This window comes from Podarcis vaucheri (genome assembly GCF_965113315.1).
Source record: "Podarcis vaucheri genome assembly, chromosome: 13".
NCBI lineage: Eukaryota > Metazoa > Chordata > Lepidosauria > Squamata > Lacertidae > Podarcis > Podarcis vaucheri.
Genome location: NC_138751.1, coordinates 47,164,121 through 47,189,024, shown reverse-complemented (window position 1 = coordinate 47,189,024; position 24,904 = coordinate 47,164,121). Strand labels below are relative to the sequence as shown.

Sequence of the window (24,904 nt, the reverse complement as noted above, 5' to 3'; positions counted from 1 at the left end):
ATGAAAGGGATCTGGGGGAGTTAAAAAGAATTTTTTTTAAGTGTTTCTTCCTACGAGCAAGAGTGACACACAGCTGTTTGCGAGAGCTGGTGCAGCCTCGTATACAAGGCCAGAAACATCACCAACCATAGTTTTACCAGTCTACTGTTTTTACCTTCTACCAAGCAGGCTCTGTCCCTCCTCCGCCAGCTCTACATGGGGCTACCTTTGAAGGTGACCCGGAAAATACAACTATCCAGAATGCGCCAGCTAGACTGGTGACTGGGAGTGACTGCCGAGACCACATAACATCGGTCCTGAAAGAGCTACATTGGCTCCCACTACGTTTCCGAGCACAATGCAAAGTGTCGGTGCTGAACTTTCAAGCCCTAAACGGCCTCGGCCCAGTGTACCTGAAGGAGCGTCTCCACCCCCATCCTTCAGCCCGGACACGGAGGTCCAGCGCCGAGGGCCTTCTGTGAGAAGTGAGGTTACAGGGAACCAGGCAGAGGGCCTTCTCGGTAGTGGCACCTGCCCTGTGGAACACCCTCCCATCAGATGTCAAGGAAATAAACAACTATCTGACTTTTAGAAGACATCTGAAGGCAGCCCTGTTTAGGGAAGTTTTTAATGATTGACTGTCTATCGTGTTTTTTATATTCTATTGTGAGCCGCCCAGAGTGGCTGGGGGAAACCCAGCCAGATGAGCAGGGTACAAATAAATTATTATTATTATTATTATTATTATTATTGGTAATAATAATAATAATAATAATAATAATAATAATAATAATAATAATAATATTTCAGCGCTGGCTATGGTCATCAAAGGGGTGGACTGAGGTCTAGCCAAATGCTAGGAGCTCATCTCCTGCAGGTTTTTCTTAATACAGTGGATGCTCAGGTTGCGAACGTGATCCGTGCAGGACGCGCATTTGCAACCCGCAATGTTCGCAACCTGCAACGGTGCGTCTGCGCACACGCGGGTTGCGATTTGGCACTTCTGCGCATTTGCAAAGCGTGATTTAGCGCTTCTGCGCATGCATGGCCGCCAAAACCCGGAAGTAACCCGTTCCGGTACTTCCAGGTTTCGGCGGTCCATAACCCGAAAAAACACAACCTGAAGCGTCTGTAACCCAAGGTATGACTGTAGTTCAGTTGTCAGTGAGAGGGTTTTTAATGCTTTACTTTTCACCGTTTCCCACATTTGAACAGCTTCCTCTACTCCCAAGCTGCTACTTGTCCAATGGGGTAAGACACACATAAACCTGAATGATATTTTTACGTCCTCCCCCAAAATGCAAATTATTAGCTGGGGGTGAGCTGCAATTTAGATAAGGAAAAATCGGCGGGGGGGTGTTTGGCGTTTGCCTCCCAGGTGGGTCATAAGGAAAGGGTTAAAATGGGTGTGATGTGATTGGCCAGTGAGAATGCAAGGGGGGAGTAAAAGTTAGAGTGGGAGGTTTTGAAAGTCAGTTGAGGTTTGGGAGTTGGAGAAGGAAGAGGGAGGAATAGGCAGTGGGTTGGTGGAGTTGTATTGTGAGAGAGTGAGAGGAAGTGTTAGGTGGAGTCAGATAGATAGTTGGAATAATCAGTATGGAGTTGTTAGGAACTAGGATTAAGAAACTGACAAGAGAAAAATAAACTGAAACCATACGCTTGTTCCTGCATTTACAAATGGAACGTGTCCAGAGGAGGGCAACCAAAATGGTCAAAGGCCTGGAAATGATGCCTTATGAGGAACGGCTAAGGGAGCTGGGCATGTTTAGCCTGGAGAAGAGGAGGTTAAGGGGTGATATGATAGCCATGTTCAAATCTATAAAAGGATGTCACATAGAGGAGGGAGAAAGGTTGTTTTCTGCTGCTCCAGAGAAGCGGACACGGAGCAATGGATCCAAACTACAAGAAAGAAGATTCCACCTAAACATTAGGAAGAACTTCCTGACAGTAAGAGCTGTTCGACAGTGGAATTTGCTGCCAAGGAGTGTGGTGGAGTCTCCTACTCTGGAGGTCTTTAAGCAGAGGCTTGACAACCATATGTCAGGAGTGCTCTGATTGTGTTTCCTGCTTGGCAGGGGGTTGGACTCGATGGCCCTTGTGGTCTCTTCCAACTCTATGATTCTATGAAATAAACTTGATTATTTGTTAATGTTAACAACGGTCTGGACTCCGTGTGTCCCCGTGAGAAGCGGGGTGGTGGCAGCGAAGAAAGCAATCACAGTGGTGGCACAGGGTCAATAGACCATCAAACGTCCGGGGGCCCTGTGTGATCGCCACAGGGTGTTAAAACATATTTTCCTTGAGCCACTCCTTCAATTGGCCACCTACCTCTGTAGCTCCTTTGAGCTAAACAAAGGAGGGGAGGGAATATGCGGGAGAGTCTGTCACAAATCTCTGCCACAAACCTGACTGAGTGATCTTCTTTGAGCAGTTATCTCCACCACTCAGCCTAACGTGGGTCGCATGGTTGTTGCGAGAATAAAAAAAAGGGATGGTGAAGAAAGCCACAACCGCATATCCCAGCTTGTGCTTTTTGGAAGAAAGGCCGAATTTAAACAAAAAACAACAATGCAATTATTTAGTGATGTGGATTAAAAGATAGCCAAATTTAGCCCGCCTGTAAGTGAGTTGTTGTTGTCGTTTAGTTGTGTCCGACTCTTCGTGACCCCATGGACCACAGCACGCCAGGCGTGAGTAGAAGTTTGTTTTTGAAGAGCAAAATACAGGGGGTGGAGGTGGAGAACTATTGAGCTATTTTGGAACAAGCATGCAGGAAAAGGCCTCAAAGAGGGACAAAAGCAGTATACAGTGGAACCTCTGGTTGCGAACGGGATCCGTTCTGGAGGCCCATTCGCAACCTGAAAAGAACACAACCCGCATCTGCGCACCGCGATTCACTGCTTCTGCACATGCGTGTCATTTTGTGTGTCTGCGCATGCGCAAGCGGCGAAACCCAGAAGTCACCCGTTCCAGTACTTCCAGGTCGCCGTGGGATGCAACCTGAAAATGCTCAACCTGTGGGACTGGCCGAAATGACTGGCAGAATCCGAGACCAGGGGAAAGAGACGGCGGAAGAAGATTGGAAGAAATTTAGAATTTATCTTAAGAAATATTGTAAAATTAATGAATGCTAAAATGTTGAGGTTATAGAAGAAAGGGGACTACAGCTGTAAAAGATTAAGCAAAAGAAAAGAACAAGGGAAAATTAGATAAAATCAAGGGGGAGGATTTGCTGAAACAAATTTGGAAATTGGGATGCAGAAAGGGGAGGTACGGGGAAGTCGGCGAAGTAAGGTTTAAGAAAAAAGGATTTGAAATTATACATGTTTGTTTATGTGTTTGTTTGTCTGTATTGTGCGTTTGTGTTTATAAAAATTGTGAAAAACCAATAAAAAAATTATTAAAAAAAAAGAAAATGCTGAAGCAAACGTAACATGAGGTATGACTGTATCCCTGCTAATGATTTGGAACAAACGGACTGGAATCCGTCTGGAAAGAAACAGCTGCTTCCAACAGAAAAGTCTAGGAAAGCAGTCCAGCCTCCCTGGGCCAGCAAAATGCCAGCCCTGGCTGTGCTTTGGACAGTCCTGAAGGCAGTACCTCCCTCCTTGCTTCTTAAGGTTTCTCTTACCTCTAAGCTGTCACTGCCGTCAGCTTCTCTGTCAATAATGTCAAATATATCTTCATGGATCTTTTCTCCCTGAGGAAAGAATCGCAAAACAAAGCCAAATATTTATCCTCCATTTGACTTTTTAAGCCGATAGAAAATTAGAAAACTATGAAACTAAACCCTACTGTTGATTATATCTTCCATTCAAGCAGTTAAAAACAATGAGACATGATGCTATTTTGAAGGGGGTATCTTTGCCCCCCCCCTTCAAAAGGAACCAAGGCTGTTTCCATACCTGAGCCAGCAATAACCAGGTATGGAAACAGAGAAAATTGCCTACAATAGAAGAATGGCAGTACAAGGTTATGGAGTTCGCAGAAATAGCCAAATTAACAGCAAAAATTCGACATCAGGGGGATGAAACATATCAAAAAGAATGGGGAAAATTTACGTTATATATAGTGATGATGATGTGAAATAGGGAAACCAGTAGAATGAAAATAATATCTCATAACGGGAAAATACAAGAAATTTACTGGATAATAATATCAAAATGAACTAAAAATGTACCGGTATATTAGGATTCTTATTGAACAGTATTTGTAACTGAATATAGACAGACGGCAAGAATTTGTATACATAGAAAGATTTATTTGTTTACGGACATTTAATGGAAAAAACGAAGAAGAACAATCTTGTGGAAAATGGACAAAGACAATGCGAAAAGTCAAAGAGGACACAAAAAAGCCAGAAGAAGGAAGGAGGGAAGTCAGTTCGGGAGAGCAAGAACAAATGTGAAATATAATGTATGTGTATGTACAGTATGTAACAAAAATTCAATAAAGATCATCTGGAAAAAAAAGGAACCAAGGCTGCTTAGCTCCTAGTTCCATGACCTTCTTACCTGTGAAAAGCCACTTGCCCAGTTATTCCCAGCCCCGCCACCATGCTCAGACAGGTATATGTTTTCTGGGTTGTACAGGTTGGCATATGGAGAGTTCAGGATGGAGTGGATCACTCGTGGCTCCAGGTCTAGGAGGACAGCTCGCGGGATATAGTGTTCATCGTCTGCCTGTTAACAGGAAACGCAAGCACCTTGAACCAAAAGGACAACGGCACCAAAAAAAGCACTCTGCCCCTTCCAGGAATCTTCTGCCGGCAAACCTGTAATCTTAAAATGAGTGACACATAGAGGGCACAGTGGTTGCGCCTTAGCAGTTGCTGTTATTCTGTCTTTTTTTTTTAATAAAAAATGGTTTCATATTTCAATAAAATAAACATATTCAAACAGACGCAATGTACAGGCATAATAACCACTTACAGTGGCACCCCGGGTTACATATGCTTTGGGTTACATGTGCTTCAAGTTACAGACTCCGCTAACCCAAAAATAGTATCTCAGGTTAAGAACTTTGCTTCAGGATGGGAACAGAAATCGTGCTCCGGCGGCACAGCAGCAGCGGGAGGCCCCATTAGCTAAAGTGGTGCTTCAGATTAAGAACAGTTTCAGGTTAAAACTAACCTCTGGAACGAATTAAGTACTTAACCACTGTAGTTTGCTTTATTTGCTCAGATACTATACGGCCTCGGCCCAGTATACCCGAAGGAGCATCTCTACCCCCATCACTCAGCCCAGCCACTGAGGTTCGGCTCAGAGGGCCTTCTGGTGGTTCCCTCATTGTAAGAAGTGAGGCGACAGGGAACCAGGCAGAGGGCCTTTTTGGTAGTGGCACCCGCCCTATGGAGCAGCCTCCCGTCAGATGCCAAGGAAATAGACAACTGACTTTTAGAAGACATCTGAAGGCAGCCCTGTATAGGGAAGTTTTTAATGTTTGATGTCTTACTGTGTTCTAATGGAAGCCGCCCAGAGTGGCTGGGGCAACCCAACAAGAGGGGAGGTGCCGTATTTTTCGCCCTATAGGACACACTTTCCCCCCTCCAAAAATGAAGGGGAAATGTGTGTGCGTCCTATGGGGCGAATGCAGGGTTTCACTGAAGCCCCGACCCCTCACTCTCCAGGCTTCAGGAAGCTCTCCGCAAGGCTTGGGGCGGCAGCCTGCAGTCCGAAGCACGGGGCGCGCTGCGGAGCACGCCCCGTGCTTCGGGCAGATGTCCACAAGCCTTGCGCGCCCAGCAGGAGGTCCTGCTGGGCACGCAAGGCTTGGGGCAGCAGCCTGTTCTGGGGGCTGGGGTTGGGGGAAGCTTGGGCTTCCCCCGCCCCAGCCCCGCGCCTGGGGGGGGGAATAATTCCCCCCTTTATCCCCCCCCAAATCTAGGTGCGTCCTATGGGCCGGTGCGTCCTATAAGGCGAAAAATACGGTATATAAATACAGTGGTGCCTCACAAGACGAAAAGAATCCGTTCTGTGATTCTCTTCGTCTAGCAGTTTTTTCGTCTTGCGAAGCAAGCCCATTGACGGATCAGCTGATAAGCGGCTTAGCGGCTTAGAAAAATGGGGGGAGGGGGGAAAACCAGCAGGAACTCGCAAGACATTGTCGTCTTGCGAAGCAAGCCCATAGGAAATTCGTTTTGTGAAGCACCTCCAAAACGGAAAACTCTTTCGTCTAGCGAGTTTTCCGTCTTGCGAGGCATTCGTCTTGCGGGGCACCACTGTAAATTATTATTATTATTACTACTACTAGCTATTCTGCCTGCTTGCTATGACACTTATCCTTTCACTTTACTCTTGGCTGCTATGTCCAGTTCCCACTCGTAGCAGAGCATTTTGTTCATTGCAGAATCAGAGGGAGGCTGCCTCCCCTCAGAACCCACAAGGCAGAGGGAATAGAAGCCTATTGTACCTGGTAGAAGAAGACATCTTTTCGGTCAGTGCCCTCGGTGGCAAACTCCTCCACAATGCCCTCGGGGCTGATGCCATGCTCTGCGCACAGCTGCTTCCAGAATTCAAAGCCAACTGCAACAGGAACAAAAGCATCAAGGTGGTAATAATAATAATAAAAATAATTTATTATTTGTACCGTGCCTTGTCATCAAGTACAAACGAAGGTAAAGACATCACCCTACTACTAAGGGGGAAATAATGTGTGTGCAGCGAGAGCCAGTGTGGTGTAGTGGTTAAGAGCGGTGGACTAGTAATCTGGGAAACCGGGTTCGCGTCTCCGCTCCTCCACATGCAGCTGCTGGGTGACCTTGGGCCTGTCACACTTCTCTGAAGTCTCTCAGCCCCACTCACCTCACAGAGTGTTTGTTGTGGGGGAGGAAGGGAAAGGAGAATGTTAGCCGCTTTGAGACTCCTTAAAGGGAGTGAAAGGTGGGATATCAAATCCAAACTCTTCTTCTTCTGTCCCACAGAATTTTGATGATACAATACTAGCCCATGAAAATAAACCCATGAAGTTACTAGCTTGCTTTAAAAAACAAAACAAAAAACTAGCCTGCTTTGGGGGGGCACTGCAGAGGAGGAACAGTGAGTTGCATACCTTTATAAATTTAATAAAAAAAAGAAATGAAATATGCATCATCTTTGCTGCAAAAATGGTCCTCAGGCAGGAGGCAAGGAGCCAGAGGTATTCCACCTGCTGTACATCACAGTGCCAGTCCACCCCCAATTCCACAGGGACTAGCAGCCGTGGCAACACAAGAGAGTCAGAAACTCAGCCCATGCATTGTTTTTTTACCGGTCCTCCTTTCCTCCATTCCCAGCCCCACCACATTCTCCCTTCTAACAAAATGGCAGGTGCCGTGCTGTTTATTTCTTTGTAATTATTGGTGTGGCTTTAATAGATTTATGTTGTTGTTGTTGTTTAGTTGTTTAGTCGTGTCCGACTCTTCGTGACCCCATGGACCAGAGCACGCCAGGCACTTCTGTCCTCCACTGCCTCCCGCAGTTTGATCAAATAGATTTATACATATAGGTTTAATTCGAGCAATTCTTTATTTTAATGATTTGTGTTTCCTCTTCCCCGTCCCCCCACCCCTACAGCTGCTCTGTGTTCAGGCTGTTCTTGATTTTATCTGTAAGCCGCCTCGAGTCCCTGTTCAGGGGGAAAGACATGGTCTTAAATAAATATACGGTAGAGCAGGAGACCCTTAGTCTCAGGGGTCATGAGTTCAAGCCCCATGTCAGGCAAAAGTATACCTGAAGGGGCGTCTCCACCCCCCATTGTTCAGCCTGGACACTGAGGTCCAGCTCCGAGGGCCTTCTGGCGGTTCCCTCCCTGCAAAAAGTGAAGCTACTGGGAACCAGGCAGAGGGCCTTCTTGGTGGTGGCGCCTGCCCTGTGAAACGCCCTCCCATCAGATGTCAAGGAAATAAACAACTATCTGACTTTTAGAAGACATCTGAAGGCAGCCCTGTTTAGGGAAGTTTTAAATGTCTGATGTTTTATTTTATTTTTAATATTTTGTTGGAAGCTGCCCAGAGTGGCTGGGGAAACCCAGCCAGATGGGTGGGGTATAAAGAAATAAATAATAATAACAACAACAACTACAGTGGTACCTCGGGTTAAGTACTTAATTCGTTCCGCAGGTCTGTACTTAACCTGAAACTGTTCTTAACCTGAAGCACCACTTTAGCTAATGGGGCCTCCTGCTGCTGCTGCGCCGCCAGAACACGATTTCTGTTCTCATCCTGAAGCAAAGTTCTTAACCTAAGGTACTATTTATGGATTAGCAGAGTCTGTAACCTGAAGCGTCTGTAACCTGAAGTGTATGTAACCCGAGGTATCACTGTATTATCATTATCATCATCATTATTATTCCTGCATTGCAGAAGGGCTGGACTAGATGGCCCTTGGCGTACCTTCCAAATCTTCAACTCAAGTGCCTAGTCCTCAACACTTTTCCGGCCCCGCCCCAATAGAACGCGGCCAACGCCCGGCCCCGCCCCTTTAGAACCTTCGCTGTCCCCACTCCTCCCTCCCCCGCCCTGCGCGCCTTTCCATAGACCTCCCCCGCATCCCGGCCTTACTTTGGTTGCCGCATTGCCCCAGCTGCAGAGTGATGATCTCCCGCGGCATGGCGGCTCCGGCCCCAGGCCCCTGCTCCTCCCGGGCCTGAGACGCGTCCCCTTCTTAAAAAATAAATTAAAAAGGAAAACAAATGCCGTTTGCAGCCCCGCTACGCTTCTTCCCGCCTTCACCTCCTCCTCACACCCTATGAATCCGGTATATAAATATATATATATTTGTCTTCCCTTGGCAACGCGCGTGCGCCGAAACGGCAGGAAGCGCGCTCTCCGTACGGCAAGATGGCGCCGCCCTGTGTTGTCGCCGGTATGGGGGCGGCCATGCGAGTGTGCGAGAGGCGGCGGCGGCGGTAGTGCCGCTGCCTCTGCGGTGTCCGTTGGTGACGGAGAACGATGATCCTCCTCCGCTATCCGCGGGTCTCCCGGTGACGCTGGGCAGAGAGGAAGGATGGAGGCCGAGGCGGCGGCGGCGGCCGGAGGAGGCGGCGGCGGCGGCGGCCGGAGCGGCGAAGGTTCCCTCAGCGGCGGCGGCGGCGCCCAGGCCCCGGCGTCGTCGGAGCGGGAGCGGCGGGTGCGCGCGCTGAGCGCCTACCTGAAGGGCCGCCTGGGGCCTTACGAGCCGGCGCTGAGCGCCCTGCAGGCCACGCTGGTCTGGGAGAGGCCGGCGAGGAGCGCGCTGGGCTGGGCCGGAGCTCACGCCGCCTTCGGGTGCGAGGGGCTCGGGGGGGGGGGTCAGGAAAAGGGGCCTCTCGGAGGGATGAAGGAGGCGAGGGGACGCGGGCGGGGAACGAGCTTGACGTGGGGTGAAGCTTTCCCTTCTCCTGCGGTGCTTCTGAGCACTACCTGAAGTAACAAATCATGAGGGAATATCCTTTCAGGGGTTTGCTTTTGTTTTGGCGGGGGGGGGGGTGTCGGGTACCTTGTTTCGTCTACAATGCATGAATCCCCCCCCCAAAAAAAAGGGGGGCTGGAACCCACGACTCTGGCATTAACCCAGCCAGATGGCAAGGTATAAAAAAAATCATTACTGTATTATTATTATTATAATCATCATCATTATTATTATCAAGAGGCTCCTGCTTTTCAGACTGAGCTGTCCCAGGTTGTTGGTGTTGTTTGTTTATTAGCACTATCTGAAGTAGCAAATCACGAGGGAATATCCTTTTCAGGGGTTTGCTTTTGTTTTGGCGGGGGGGGGGTGTCGGGTACCTTGTTTCCTAAAGGCATAGAATTGCAGGCTTGGGAAGGATCCTGAGGGTCATCTAGTCCCACCCCCTACAATGCATGAATCACCCCCCCCCAAAAAAAAAAAGGGAGCTGGAACCCACGACCCTGGCATTAACCCAGCCAGATGGCAAGGTATAAATAAATCATCATTATCATCATCATCAAGAGGCTCCTGCTTTTCAGACTGAGCTGTCCCAGGTTGTTGTTGTTTGTTTATTAGCACTATCTGAAGTAATAAGTTATCTAGATCAAGGGGAGTAATAGTGCCACTGTATTCTGCTCTGGTCAGACCTCACCTGGAGTACTGTGTCCAGTTCTGGGCACCACAGTTCAAGAAGGACACTGACAAACTGGAACGTGTCCAGAGGAGGGCAACCAAAATGGTCAAAGGCCTGGAAACGATGCCTTATGAGGAACGGCTAAGGGAGCTGGGCATGTTTAGCCTGGAGAAGAGGAGGTTAAGGGGTGATATGATAGCCATGTTCAAATATATAAAAGGATGTCACATAGAGGAGGGAGAAAGGTTGTTTTCTGCTGCTCCAGAGAAGCGGACACGGAGCAATGGATCCAAACTACAAGAAAGAAGATTCCACCTAAACATTAGGAAGAACTTCCTGACAGTAAGAGCTGTTTGACAGTGGAATTTGCTGCCAAGGAGTGTGGTGGAGTCTCCTACTTTGGAGGTCTTTAAGCAGAGGCTTGACAACCATATGTCAGGAGTGCTCTGATGGTGTTTCCTGCTTGGCAGGGGGTTGGACTCAATGGCCCTTGTGGTCTCTTCCAACTCTATGATTCTATGATTCATTGAGTGGCGTGGAAGCAGGCTGCATACCTCTTTTGAAATACTCTATTAGCTTCGTTTCACAGAACTGCAGAGTTGGAAGGGATCCCCGGGGTCATCTAGTCCAACCCCCTGCAATGCAAGAATATTTTGCCCGAGGTGGGGCTCAAACCTAAGATTAGGGGGCTCATACTCTACCAACAGAGCTATCCCTGGTTGTTATTTATTATAATTACAATTATATGCTTATTTATACTGTACCCCCACCTTTCCCCCCTGACTACAAGGGACTACCAGGTGGGCTATCCTGCCTTACAACAGGTGGCTTAAACTCTCCCAATGAAATGAGTCTCTGAAGAGGAATATCCATTATGTTTTTATGAAGCATTATGGTATTCTGGTTAAAAGGATGGCTTATGTGGCAGCCTTGGTGTGCACTGGTCTCAAGTGCATTGTCAGGGAGCCTGGCCTAGGGGCTAGGAAGAAAGGGACTTGCTGGATGATGGTCCATTTGGGGAATGGGGCACTGCGCCACCAACCTCAGGCTGGCCTCAGTCAGCTGCCACTACCACCCCATCACCCTTCTTACCGCCAGTCCAGGGGTTGGCAGCTTCCTGGAGAATTTGTAGAAGTCATAGAATCATGGAATTGTAGGATTGAAAGGGACCAGTCCAGCCCCTGCAATGGTGTTCCCATGCAATGGAGGAATCTTTTGCCCAATGTAGGACTCGAATCCAAGATCCTGAAATCAAGAGTCTCATGCTCTAGCACAGTGTTTCCCAACTGGTGTTCCGTGGCACACTAGTGTGCCGCGAGATGTTGCCTGGTGTGCCGCGAGATGTTGCCTGGAGGGAGGCGGGCGAGTCCAAAAAAGGTTGGGAAACACTGACTTAAGTTTCTCTTTCAAAAAGGAAATGTGGGTTAAAGCGGCGGCACCGCCTCCCACTCACTTTCCTGCTCTGGCTTCCCTAACAGTTTTCCGAGTTGCGTCACTGGATCCAGCCCCCTTTTCCACAGGTGACACGGGGCTGGAGGGAGGGAAAGAGGGCATTACATCGCGCACAAAGGCAGCCTCCTAGAAGCGCTCTGGGCCGGCACCGTTTCGCCGAAGGACCCCCACCCTCAGCTCCTTCAGAAAGGAAGCCCCGCCCCTTGGCTCCCTACGCCGCCAGGCAGCTCAGCTGACTGACGAGGACGTTCTGCGGTGGCGGCCGCCGCACAACCACCGCAGTTGCTGGCAGCGTCCGCAGCGCAATAAGTAACAGAGCCTGGTGCTGCCAACTCTTTCTCTCTCTCTCCCGCCCCCCCCCCCGCCCCCAAGCTCTCGCACGCCCCGCGTCAACATTGCCGCGCGCAGCTTCCCGAGCTCGAGGCCAGCCGCTGCACGCACGCGCCGGCTCGTCATCGGCTCCGGTTGTTGCCTTTCTCCGCCGAGGTCGGTGGACCCCGAGCCTAGGCTTCCTTCCCGCACCCCGCTTTCCGAAGACCGCACACCAGTTGGGCCAGTACATATTCCCCTCCCGTGACTGGAGCGGAATAGCCCTTTCTCTTCTTCCCCAACCCTTGTCGTTGGAGGAGTCCCTCAGTCCCTCGCTTTGCTGCCTCCTCCCCCCCCCCAAAGCTTGGAGGTTCCCTGGCAAGGGGGAGGGAAAAAAATTGAAACTTACACTTTCGTGCGTCCCTCCCTGCGTGACGCTGCGCGCTGACGTCACGGGGCTGTAATGGTGGTGTGCCTCGAGATTTTTTTCATCAAACAAGTGTGCCTTTGCCCAAAAAAGGTTGGGAAACACTGCTCTAGCAATTGAGCTATTGTTGGGGCCAATATGCTATTGCCCTTGCTAATTCCTCCTGTTTGCATGCCTGTTGTCAGTTTTGAATAAAAAAGCAAAAAGTAATGACCTGAGGAAGAGCTCCTCTCTCCACCCTCCATTGTGAAGACAATTCTGCTTGCTAGCTAGCTTGCATCTAGTGTTTTGACATCAAGACAGTATATGGGATAAAAGTATTTATGGCAATAGAAGCCTTCATTGTGTCCAAAAGTGAGATTTGAACTGATCTTATTTTTGCTTTAGTTTTTTCTTAGCCAGAAAGTTCATGTGTACTCTTAGAGACTTAGACCCAAGGGAAAAGGTTGCCGGCAGAAGTCATTGCCTAGATCTGTTTTATAATGTGGGTTTGTTAGGCAGGTTGGAGCATGCTGAATTGACAGAGTTCAGTTGCTCTCTGTTATGAATCATGAGGGCTAGTGATGGGTGTGCTGGCCAACCCTGCACTTGCCATGGGAACACCTGGAGACTTGATGGAGCTGTTTGGATACTGGATGGAAAAGTTAGGATTTTAGGCTTTCCTAGTGCTTCACTCAGCATCGATGGGCAAAGCTATGATCCCCTCCCTGAGGTTCAGGCACCCTTTATAGAACCCCTTTCAATTTCTTAGACTGATTCTCAACCCAGCAGAGCAAAGCTTTGTCCTTGACCAGCCAAAATCTGCCTCTTATGTGGTCACTGCCTATGCTTCCAGAAAGTGGTTCTGGAAAGCCAGATTACAGACTTCTGATTCCCTGTTCTAGAGAGTAATGGTGTCTCATTGTGATAGACTGCTTCTCAGAGCACCAAGCTGCTATGGCTGCAGCAGTGCTTTTAAGGAAACAATAGGAAATGTATAGTCCCCTGAACTGCCTTCATGTGAGGGTAAGCATGTACCTGCTCACCTACTTCCGGAAATAAAAAGTTCAGTTGCAATTAATAAAAACAGAGGATGAATGCAGGCAGTTACACACTGCACAAGTGATTGGGGAACCCTGGTCTACCCTGCTCTCAAAGGGAAGTCCCCTGATGCTTGATAATCTATTATTGATAACCTGCTGTTATTGGGTGAAGCCCTGGGAAGCTTCCCCATTCAGTATGACCTTCACCGCAGCAAGATTGCTTTAAATGCACACACATTTCCTTTGGTTGTACTGTATTTATCAGCCAAGTACCGTATTTTTTGCTCTATAAGACTCATTTTTCCCCTCCTAAAAAGTAAGGGGAAATGTGTGTGTGTCTTATGGAGCGAATGCAGGCTGCGCAGCTATCCCAGAAGCCAGAACAGCAAGAGGGATTGCTGCTTTCACTGCGCAGCGATCCCTCTTGCTCCTCTGGCTTCTGAGATTCAGAATATTTTTTTCTCGTTTTCCTCCTCCAAAAACTAGAGCGAAAAATCCGGTAATTTGTATTCTGGAAAACAGACCTGAAGTGTGTTAATTCCATAGGAAGGACGCCAAAGAAAGATTGGCATTGTTCTTGATAGGAGCCTGAGGTCTTCTGTGTATCTTCTTGCTAAGTACTGGTGTGTAATTGGGTCTCATTGAAGAGCCCCTTATTACATGCCTCAGACTGATCATTTATATCATTAGTGCTACAGATGGCTTGTGACTTTCTCCCAAGGGCTGCTTCTCATTAAATGATTGAAAATAGCCATCTGTCTCTGATTCTGGTGGATGCAGCTCCTTCCTAACAATACTGATTATATTTGACTAATCGTTGCAGAGCAAGCACACTGCTCTCATTCAGTGAGGGAACAAGCAAGTCTTCAAATCTTCTGAAAAAAAACAGAACCTCTGAGCTCACATGTCATTTTGTGTGTCACTGCTGAGTGGTTCTGCCTCTCACTGACTTAACAGGCTTCTTGGCATTCGCTGAGTATCTCTCTTGCTACATTTTATTTTTTAAATTTTTATTTTATTCAGGATTTTCTTGTTTTACAGAATTGTAGTGCCTCGTATTTTTTTTTTCATGTAACATTTTTACAAATCCATTTCATTTGTTGAGGCATTAGGGGGAGAAGAAAAGAAAAAAGAAAGGGGGGTGGAGAGGGGGAAGATGGATAGGGGTGCAGCATACAAATCAATATGGCTAACCTGATCCAAAACACCCACCCACCTCACCCACACACGAAAACAAAGATCACCACAGCCAATCACAAGCAAACAATCTCTTGCTACATTTAACAGACTGCAGCCATTCAACAAGACTCAGACTTAGCTTACCAGAGATATTAAGACTGTAAAATCCATAGTAATTTATGTTGAAACATAATGGCAAGGATCTTGTGTTGGCTGCTGAGTGTTTCAGTTTGAAAAAAAGTGTAATCAATCATTCTTTGTATTCATGGATACAAAGTTATTTACATGTTTACATTTATGGTAAAAATAATTTTTGACTATAGAAAGCTGTGTAACTCTTATTCACAGCTTACTAGCACTGCAGATTTTGCTTCTGGTTATAATTGAGTGGAAAGTGACCACTGACTTGAATACTTTCTAAATGCCCGATATGTTGATACTCATTTGTTTATAATGACTCTTAAGAGATAAATAAGAATAACATGAGAATATATATACACACACAGCCATCTTTCTGTAGTCCATAGGCAGTTTTAAGCTTTCTCCCGCTTTTCTGCAAACTCCTGACACTTGACGCGGAACAATTTTTCTCCCCTTGATCTTTGTCTCTTTAAACATTGTTCTGCCAGAAGGTACAAGCCATTGTAAACTGGTTCCTGTCCATAGCAACTCATATGCTTAAGATTTCAATATAATGATAATAAATAAGCTGCAGATGCCATAAATGTCAGTTTCCTTCTTGATTGGCAGAGTGAATAGCTAAAATGATCAGTTTTCAGATCATTGATCAGAAACAGGATGATATCTGGTGGATGTCATAGAGGTCACACACACAAAATCGTCTCTCTCACATTATTTAACCCTAATGGATATATACTCCAAAAAGCTGTTGTGATACCTTCCATTCCTTCCCTGTTGTTTTCTAACCTCTTCCTGCAAATCATAAGGCAATGATTATTTATCTTGGGATTCTCCTGCTCCATGGCCTAACATCAGCTCTTGCTTTTAAGGTAACATTTCTAAAGGAAAATTATGTACTGACTAGCTTTATTTTCCCCTCAGGTTTTTTGCTCTGACGTCTCTTCATCTGATATTCTTGGTTGCTTTCACCCTGATACTAATAGTGTGTTTAGATCAGTGGAAGAATAAAATATGGCCTGAAATAAGAGGTATGTTTTTCCCCACTTGACCCTTGAATTCAGCTGTGGTCTCTCCCCCCCCCCCCCGCATTTCTGAACTCAAGAAATTGCAGATCTCATTAATCAAAACAGTCATTGACAAAGATCTTGTAAACTGGGCGCCTTCCTAGTTGAAATGAATGTTTAGGAGTTGATAGTGTTGAAAAGGCTCCCTGGCTGCTCAGATGGTGGGAGGGAGAAGAGCAATTCCACCATAATGAAACTGGCGGTTTGGAAAATTGGGATTTGTATTTCTGGTTGCTGCATTTTCACTACTTGTTCATGTGTAGGAGCTTTGCTTTCCAAGTTCACTTACCCAGATCTCAGATGCTCCAAAGATCTGCTTTTGTTCTCTAGGTCCAGAAAAAGCCTTTGTTTATCAATGTTAAAACGTATTCCAAAGGGATATTTTTTCTTATTGGTTATAGAGACATACAGTCCAGGCTTTAGTTCATCATTAAATTGAGCATTGAACTAACATCTTGGTGTATATCTTAAATTATATTTTAGTCTGAAAGCGGTCAAGTCAATTCAACAAAACCATAGTATAATTTCTTAGGGAGGTAACCATGGTAAAAAAAATTATTGGTTGACCATAGTAGTAGTTTATGATATAGAAAGCTGTATTCATGAAGGATGGAAGAATAAATTAAAGCAGTAGTTTTAAAGGCTTCATTGAAGACTGAAACCTAATGGTTTTTCTCTCTAACATGCTGGAGCTGAGGTAATATTTGATTTTTTAAAAACTTGTTCCCAATTGAAAGCCTGCTTGCATTTTGAGAACTATCATCTTAGATAAGAACTAAAAGAGTATTAGTTTAGGTTGCACATAATGCTAAGCAAAATCATGGTTTAGTGCAAGGCCGCAGGTCCTTGGGAGGGGAGATGGTGGTTTCTTGTTCCTCCAGTCCTGCTGCTATGAGCTAAGCCATAGTTTGGCTTAGTATGTCATCCAAACCCAAGCTTGTGGTCTGTCTCCATAAGATAAACCATGAGCTGTAAAACAAGGGTAAACTTGAGTTACTTTTGTGTCAGACCATGAGCTTGATTTCAGATTACAGTACATGAATGACTGAAAAGCAAATTGACCGTAATATCTTCTCTGGCAACCCACACATTTGCACTAAGCTATGGTGAGGTTTAGCATTACATGCTAACCAGATCATTGACTGCTAGCCCCACCCCCAGGCTGCTATAATAATAAGAGCATTACAAGAAGCTATCTTGAGCAGTGTTTTAATTTTTAAAATACATTTTAAATATATTTGCAGATTTATAAACTGCCTCACAAACAACAACAAAATAGCAGTGTGCAATAAAATACAAAATGTTTGCATTTGTAAACTAAAGGCAACAGAACCATTTCTACAATTGTACAATTGCATCTGTACAAAATTACAAACATAATAAATAAAAAAGTTGAGTTTATAAAAGTGGGGGCACAGGATAAAATACTAAGCTCAGGATGTTTTCAGTTGAAGGCTGTCAGTGGGAAACAATTATGCATTATTCTCAAGTCATCTGTGTATTTTAATTATGCAGCAAAGAGTTTTCCCAGGCATTTCCCTCACAACTAATCCTCATCTGTCTTTAATGTTTTAGTAGCAAGACCTGATGAATTAGACAATGAAAGGTACGAAAAATTGAATATCCTTTTCTTTGTAGCATGTCTCATGTTACATGTGCTTGTGTGGCTTAGCTGTAATGCTTTTTGTCAATTTAAACCTTATTGGCAAATGAATGCCCTTCCATGGCTGGATGAAAGGAAAGATCCCTTGCTCCTAAATATTGTCGCTTACCTACCTCTTCTCATAGTTTGTAACTAAGGCTGCGATCCTATGCTTGCTTGGGAGAAAGTCTACTGCTAGGTTCCAGAGTAAGGTTGCAATTCTGTGTCCTATTCCAGTGAATAGGACATCATTCTGAGTTGCCATGTAGAGTATTGTGCTGTAAACCATTACAGTGCTACCTTGGTTTGCATACGTTTTGGATTACAAACACGTCAAACCCGGACGTGCGTGTCCCGGTTTGCAACCTTTTTCTGCATTACAACCCCTTTTTTTTTTAAACCGAACAAAAATTTTTTGGAGGCCTCATTGGCGAAAGCATGCCTTGGGTTACAACCTGTTTTGGTTTACAAACGGACCTCCAGAACGGATTATGTGTAAACTAAGGTACCACTGTATTAGGCTTAGGCTGCAAGCTACATAAATCTGAGACCTTGAACTCTGCATGCACTGGGTTCTTAGAATCCCCAGTTTTCCTGTTAAAATGGGTTGAAAAGCTGGGGAAATCCAACCCCTTCACTGCTCCTTAATCTCTTTGAGTGCACAGCCAAGGACATGGAGATTTAAGTACTTATTAACACCCTTTAAACAGCCTAATTGTGAATACATGTGCGTGGCTTGTCTGCCCTTTAGAAGGTTTCCTCCAGTGTCAAATTCTTCTGCACATATCCCATTGAAATGAATTGAGAAAATTTCATTCACTTCTGTGGGTTATGTGTTTGGGAGTGCTGCTGCTTTAGAAAGGGCTCAGATTAAGCAAGTGTGGGTTTCAAGTTCAAATGCAGGGTCCGTTTCTTGCGTGTGAAACGTGAACCCTGAGCAGCTTTGATGCGGTGGAATGAGAAGAGGGCTATTTTAAAACTCTGGTAGGTTTTCTTGATATTCTATCAGCAAGGTAAGATGTCCTTTTTTGTTGTCCCTCCAGCTGGGGCTATGTCCACCCCCGACTGCTGAGTGTGCCTGAACTATGTCACTATTTGGCAGAAGGATGGGTCACAGCAGACAGCTTCATGAGGAACCTGTTGGGCTTCAAAAGGCAAAATCCTGGCAAGGTGAAAAGCAGTCCTCATTGATACTAGCCATCGGGGAATGGGTTGGAGGAGAAGGGGGAGCAAAGAACAAAGAATAGCAGCAGTTTGAATTACTCTTTTATTTATGTAGAGGTATAATCCGTCTGTAACTGTACGCAAAGTGCTCTGTACAGGTGTGCCTTCACTACTGGGAAAGAAGGAAACTGGAGGGTTGAGAGGCAGGTACAAAGGGGAAGAGGAATGGGATGCCAAAATGGAAAATACTGCAGCCATCCTATTAGATGGAGCTTTCATCAGACTGGTCTTGCTTCCACCTACATTCCAAAGTAGAAATGTTGCCCTGATTCTGTCAAAATCACTCCAGGGCTTGGTCCAAAGGCAGCTGTGGCTCATGATGTTACTCCCTCCCTCTCTCCTAATGCTTATGCAAAGCTTCTCAAGCAGAATTCCTCTGTTTTGGTCTCTGTTCCCAAGCAGTGAGCTTGCTGGCAGCAGGCAGTGTCTCTGTATGATCTTGAGCTGTAGGAGCCACTTTGCTCACTTTTTTTAATTCAGTAGAGACTAACTTTGGGTTTTGTTTTCCAGTTCTGCCTTCTGGCTTGCGGTGTCCTCACATTTTTGGCTGTGTTGGGCCAGTACATTCCAGGTGTCTGTCTTGCCTATCTAATAAGTGAGTATCTGTGTGCTGGGCGGGGATTGGGCAACTGACTGCCCTTCACTTGAAAGTACAGAGCATTTGCAAACAAGGTTATTCTGAGCTGTTCCAAGGCGGTTGCATTGCAAACTTGTGTGTACATAATGTTTAAACAGTCCATTAAGTGGTTTACAAAAAAAGAAGAAAGTACAAAGCAAACAATAAAACCACAAACATATCTATATGTTTAGATAAGATCTTTATGTATGATATAATACATGATATCTCTGTTTTATTATATTGTATCCCAAAATGCCGTCTGAGAGTGTTTATTGAGCACCAACCCTCTAATCATCCTCTTCCTGCAGTGATTTCCTTTTTTTATAATAATTTTTATTAAGTCTTCCATTTTAACAATCCAATCAAATCACATTAAATATTCCAAATACATATCATAAAGTCCAAATATTTTGCCAAATTATAACTTTTTGTTGGGGCTTTCCATGCTTCAAGTTCAGTGGGTTCCAATCATCTTATGTTTCTACTGCCTCGAGTTTCCAAAAGTTCCTTCTTTGAGTCCTCCTGTTGTTATCCTTCTCCTGCAGTGGTTTCCATCCTTCTGTGGCCACTTGCTGTTTACCACCGGCTGGGTCACCGCCTGTACACCAGATTGGAGCCAGCTCTGCAGCGGCTGGACTTCAGTGTTCATGGCTACATGATGTCCAAACATAAGGAGAGGCAATGTAAGTCTTGGGCAGGGCTGGTACCAACTCACCCACTTCTTGTCTGCTACCTCTTTTTGTTGGTGATCTGAGGAACCTGAGAAGATCGGATGAAAACACTGAATGAATCAGTAGTTACCTAAGAATGTTCCTCGCATCCCTGACCACAGTTTGGGGGGGGGGGAGGAAGGGAATGAGCATTTCCCACATTCGATGAGCAATTGAATGTCCGAACTGTTTCTAACATGGGACTGTGATTGTTGCAGTCCTAATTAGGGCACAGTGGTCAGTTAGTGTCAGGGAACTGACATCAGAGCGAGAGGCGAAGGGGAGGCTCACAGATGATGCTGGCGAGGGACCCAGCAGCAGGGGGAGAAACAGCTCAGTGGAGGGGGAAGCTAATCAGCGCAACACCAGGGAGAAAGGGGGGCAGATGGGGGAATCAGAGAGAGGGCTCCAGGACTCTTCACTGGATATCAGTGAGGAGAGCCCAGGTCCTCCGCTGCCCACGCCCTCCCTGCGCAGAAGACTCCCGCGCAGTGAGAGGAGGAGGAGACTGGGTGTCAAACAACTTTTATGTTGGAAGAGGTTCAAGAAACGCCCACTGACGGATTCTGCCAGCGACTGAGGCAGGGCTGTGCAGTCAGAAATGTTTAACAAGGCAAATTAGCCTAGAGAGGCACCAGTTTACGCACGAGTAACTCATAGCCATTACAGTTAGCATTTTAGCTCTTGGGGTGCCCCTCCTTGCCCTCTGCAGCCTCTGGTTTGCAATCCCAAAGTCTTCTCTCTGGATCACACCAGTTTCTTCTGCTTGGCTTCTTTATGGGCATGCAGAGCTGTTTCCTTCCCATTTATAACTGCTATTCCGTGCTCTGATTTCTCTGCAGTGCGACAAAAGATGCTGAGCCATCATGCTGCTAGTGCTGATGGGAGCGACAGTGAAGAAGAACTTGCTGCTTTCTGTCCCACGGTAAATAGGGCATGGAACTTGTTAAAGAGTAAATGTAAAGGTACCCCTGACCATTAGGTCCAGTCGCGGACGACTCTGGGGTTGCAGCGCTCATCTCGCTCTGTAGGCCAAGGGAGCCAGCGTTTGTCCGCAGACAGCTCCCGAGTCATGTGGCCCGTATGACTAAGCCACTTCTGGCGAAACCAGAGCAGCACACAGAAACGCCGTTTACCTTCCCGCCGGAGCGGTACCTATTTATCTACTTGCACTTTGACGTGCTTTCGAACTGCTAGGTGGGCAGGAGCTGGGACCGAACAACGGGAGCTCACCCTGTTGCGGGGATTTGAACCAACAACCTTCTGATTGGCAAGGCCTAGGCTCTGTGGTTTAGACCACAGTGCCACCCGCTGCTAAGATAGGGTGCTGCTAAGATTGGGATGGGGGAGGGTAAGCAGCAAGGCAGCCTGTGAGTTTTTACTTGGGTGGCTGTAAAATGAAGTAAAGTCCTCCAGAATGGAAATGAAGAACTGGAGGGCATTGCCTGGCTTTCAAGTTCCTCATTTCCATTGCTGAGAGGAATGTCTCTGGGTCCATGTGGTGTTGAATGGCATTATGGATGTATGTGTGCTCTCCAGTAACCCAAAATTACCTTGCTTAGATCTTTTTTTCATCACTTGTTTCTTTTCAAGTTGGATGATGCAATAGTTGCCAAAGAGCTGGCTTTCTCTGATTCGGAGCACTCTGATGCAGAAGTATCCTATACTGAGAATGGGACATTTAATCTCTCACGAGGTCAAACCCCCCTGACAGAGGGATCTGAAGGTGAGGACAGCTATTATCAAAGTTATTAAAGAACATAGTTGCTACCAAATAACATATTAATCGTACTGTTGCAGCTGTTGGTTGTTGGGATAAAAAAAGCAAGATATCGGAACCTGGATAAAGTGAAGGTTTGCCTTGGTCCTGCTCTAAAAAGCTTGTAGTTTACATTGAATGAAGCAGACAAAGATTGGTGCAGGCAGACGTTGAGTACACTGGTCCACGGAGTGACAGAATCTGGAATTTTATTCTTTGAAATGGGAACTTTCTGGTGTTAAGAGTTAGAAAGGCTTCTGCCTGTCGGATTGTTTTAAGACCCATTTGCAAATTAAGAATGCCAGAACCCAGATAGTTAGTTCTTGGTACCTCAAATTCAATTCTGAGGTCTGCTGCAGTACAGAAGCTTTGTAAATTTTATCTCTCATGCAGAAGAGGCAGTTCAGTCAAGTATTTGGGAATAGGTTTCATAACTCTATAATTTTTTATTCTCCCCCCCCCAACATTATAGATCCCTGTGGGAAGACAATATAGTTTTAAAGAAATTATTGCCCGTTTTCCAATAGGAAGTTAGACTACTTAGTGGTAGGCAAAGACATCGAGTAATGACTTTTCGCCAAACTAATTCTCTCTCAATAGACTTTGATGGCCACAGCGACCCTGAGGAATCCTTTGCCCGAGATCTTCCAGATTTCCCTTCCATCAACCCTGAGGTGACAGGCATAGACGATGAAGATGATACCAGCATAGGCATACCAAGCCTTGCCTGCCGTGGACAAGGCCAGGAAGAGCTGCGACTTTCTCATGACCGGGAGGAAGTGACCTCGGATATCCTAGGTAACCTGCCATTAATGCACAACCTCACAGATGACTTGGCTGGCTTTGTAACCAGGGGAATGATCCAGCTGGCCTTGTCAGGAGCCTCCCAGTCTGGCTCCGTGCCTGGCAACAGACGGCAGCAAAGTGCCAGGGCCTTCCTCCGGACCTCCAGCTCGGAGCTTGATACGGATGCTGAAGGAGATGACTTCGAACTGCTGGATCAGTCAGAGCTGAATCAGATGGATCCATCCAGTTCCCGCGGCCAATAAACAGTTGTCTTCCCTTCCCTGCTGTGGCTCTTCTGTCTCATGGAGCACAGATGGAGAGCCTAGGATAATACCCCATTCTTTGATGTATAGCCTGATTGGGCAAATTTGGAAGACAGTGTGAATTTTAGAACAAAACCCTTCTGGTGCAGAACCGGAAGATATTTGTTGCTGAACCTGCCATGCCCTTCACCTTTCTAGCTTGCTGTGTGTTGCACTCTTTGTTCAAAGCCAAAATGTCCCGCTGCCATGGTTCACGTTCCAAATCGGGCCTTGGAAGACAGATCTCAGCTTGTGTTTAATGCAACAGGAGTCAGGCAACAGGAATTGGCTTTTATTCAAAAGCCAGATAAAGAACAAGTTCTAAAATCTCTTGAGTGATGGAAGTGACTTGTACCCAGCTGCTGATTGTAAGAAGGAAATCTTCAGATCTAACTGAGTGTACCTCTGTATGGGACCCTGACATCTGCAAGGTATAGGAAGCAGCCTCTATCTATCCCCAGTAAGCATTTGCACGTAATGACCCCAAATCCTTATGTTTTGAACTTCTGGAGCTCTATTCTGGCTCTTCTCGCACATGATAATGGCAATAATATTTTGGTGGGTTGGACACTCTTGCAAACAGTCACACAGTCACACACACACTTTACTATTAACTATTTCAGAGAAGTTCCCAGCACTAAAAATGCCCTCCACCCTGCACCATAAAGGTTTGGGCAGAAGCAACAAAAGATTTGGCTCCTAGTTACCCTCTGTCTGTCACCAAAGCCAGCACCTATGCGGGAACCATGAACATGCTTCCTCACTAAACAGTCTGCAGTCTGTAGTGGCAAAGGGTCTGTCAGTCTGACGTGTCCATGCACTTGTCATTTGACACCTGTTTCAGAATTCATGGATGTTTTATGCTCTCAGATGGCCCCCTCTTTTTGAAGAAAACAATATAGCTACTACAGAATTTTTTTAGCCTAGGATCACAGATGAAAACGAGTAGCAAAGCCAGATTCCCAGGGCCTGCTCACCCACAATGTGTGCAGTTTTGCAAGTAGAGCATAAAAGTGGGGATCACGGCTTCAGAATATTTCATTAGGAAAAGCCTCTGTTAATACAAAATGAGACTATATCATCATTTCTGTGGATCTCTGCAGTCAGTATGGCGGCAGCATTGTTTTGGCTAAAGGTATTTGAAGACCAAATTTAGATTGGCTCGATGACTGATTTGGGGTAACAAATTCCCATATCTTGGTTGCACTCTGTGCATTGCTGTGAAGATGGTGCTGTGTTCCTCAAGAATAAACCATTTACAAATGGCATCTGGATGTTGCTAATGTTTTGGTGTGGATTTTCACAGGACCCCTGATACCTGTTTCTCCTTGTTTCAGTAAAACCGGCACAAGTTGTTAACTATGCTGGTATGATTTTAACCAGCGTCTCAGACCTGCAAAGAACCTTCACAGAACATACTGTGTGGAACTATGTGCTGCAGCTAGTAAGTTGGTGATCCATATCTTCCCTTATAGAACACCACATCCAGACTTTTTGGGTTTGTATACAAAAAGATTGGAAGAGTGTACCTTAGAAATAATTATTCTTGGTGCAAAGCCATTCTGATAACCCTCTGTGGACTGAAGAGAGACTTGAATAAATGCTGTGCTTTTACTTTTAGTTTTATTTAAAAGGTTTCCAGTCTACTTTCACAACTTGTGAATCTGCTGAACTGAACCATCTTGAATACCTGCATATCCAATTAGCCTTCTAGGTTCCCATAGTTCCAGCTCAACTTGCATCCTATTTCAGGCTCTGTAGTTAGGCGTTTACATATTTTTTCCAACTTCGCACCTGAAGACCTCTGTGATACGCTGCCTATTGTTTTCTTGGCCAAGCAGTAATGTGATGTAGATGCTATATGCCTAAATAGCACATTCTTGCAGAAAAGACTCAAGAGGGTGGTGCTTTGTATATTTGAAACAGCTTGGTTTTGGTAGCATTTGTGTGGCAATATCATGGTGTTTAACTGCCTTTTTTAGTGTTTACAAATCAGCCAATATTGTGGAAGTTTATAGAGTAATTTGTCATCTTGCAGAAGTTTTTAAAATAAGATGCTGATAACTTTTGAGGTGGGAAACTGACGTTATTTCATTAGGTTTTGTGTTAATGTGGATTAGAACAAGATTTTAGTGCAATAAAACAACCATACCTTACCCACTGTATCAGTAGTGGGATGATACTTTTTTTGTTTTTATTGAGTGTTTCTTTCTGCCCTAACTGGTGCAAAATAAAGAATTTGAGACAA

The 24,904-nt window shown here is 45.7% G+C and overlaps 2 protein-coding genes across 3 annotated transcripts in view; one reads left to right on the top strand and one right to left on the bottom strand.

Moving 5' to 3' along the window:
* Positions 1-8,614, bottom strand: part of TUBG1 (tubulin gamma 1) — a 23,414-nt gene extending 14,800 nt beyond the window's left edge. Inside the window, exons 1-4 of the mRNA XM_082195006.1 lie at positions 8,519-8,614; positions 6,391-6,503; positions 4,494-4,661; positions 3,611-3,679 (exon numbers count right to left, since the gene is read on the bottom strand). Coding sequence (XP_082051132.1) covers positions 3,611-3,679; positions 4,494-4,661; positions 6,391-6,503; positions 8,519-8,567 — 399 coding nt within the window. The 5' untranslated portion in view covers positions 8,568-8,614. The remainder of the gene's footprint in view (positions 1-3,610; positions 3,680-4,493; positions 4,662-6,390; positions 6,504-8,518) is intronic.
* Positions 8,614-24,904, top strand: RETREG3 (reticulophagy regulator family member 3). Of its 2 annotated transcripts, none has more exons than XM_082194983.1 (9): positions 8,614-9,223; positions 15,472-15,578; positions 17,193-17,220; positions 18,300-18,426; positions 18,991-19,075; positions 19,645-19,782; positions 20,652-20,734; positions 21,403-21,535; positions 22,169-24,904. In XM_082194983.1, the coding sequence occupies exons 1-9, from the start codon at positions 8,964-8,966 to the stop codon at positions 22,615-22,617; spliced, it is 1,410 nt and encodes a 469-aa protein (XP_082051109.1). In that variant the 5' UTR covers positions 8,614-8,963; the 3' UTR covers positions 22,618-24,904. The 2 variants fall into 2 exon arrangements, with proteins under 2 accessions (XP_082051109.1, XP_082051108.1); XM_082194982.1 differs by having other exon boundaries at positions 17,190-17,220.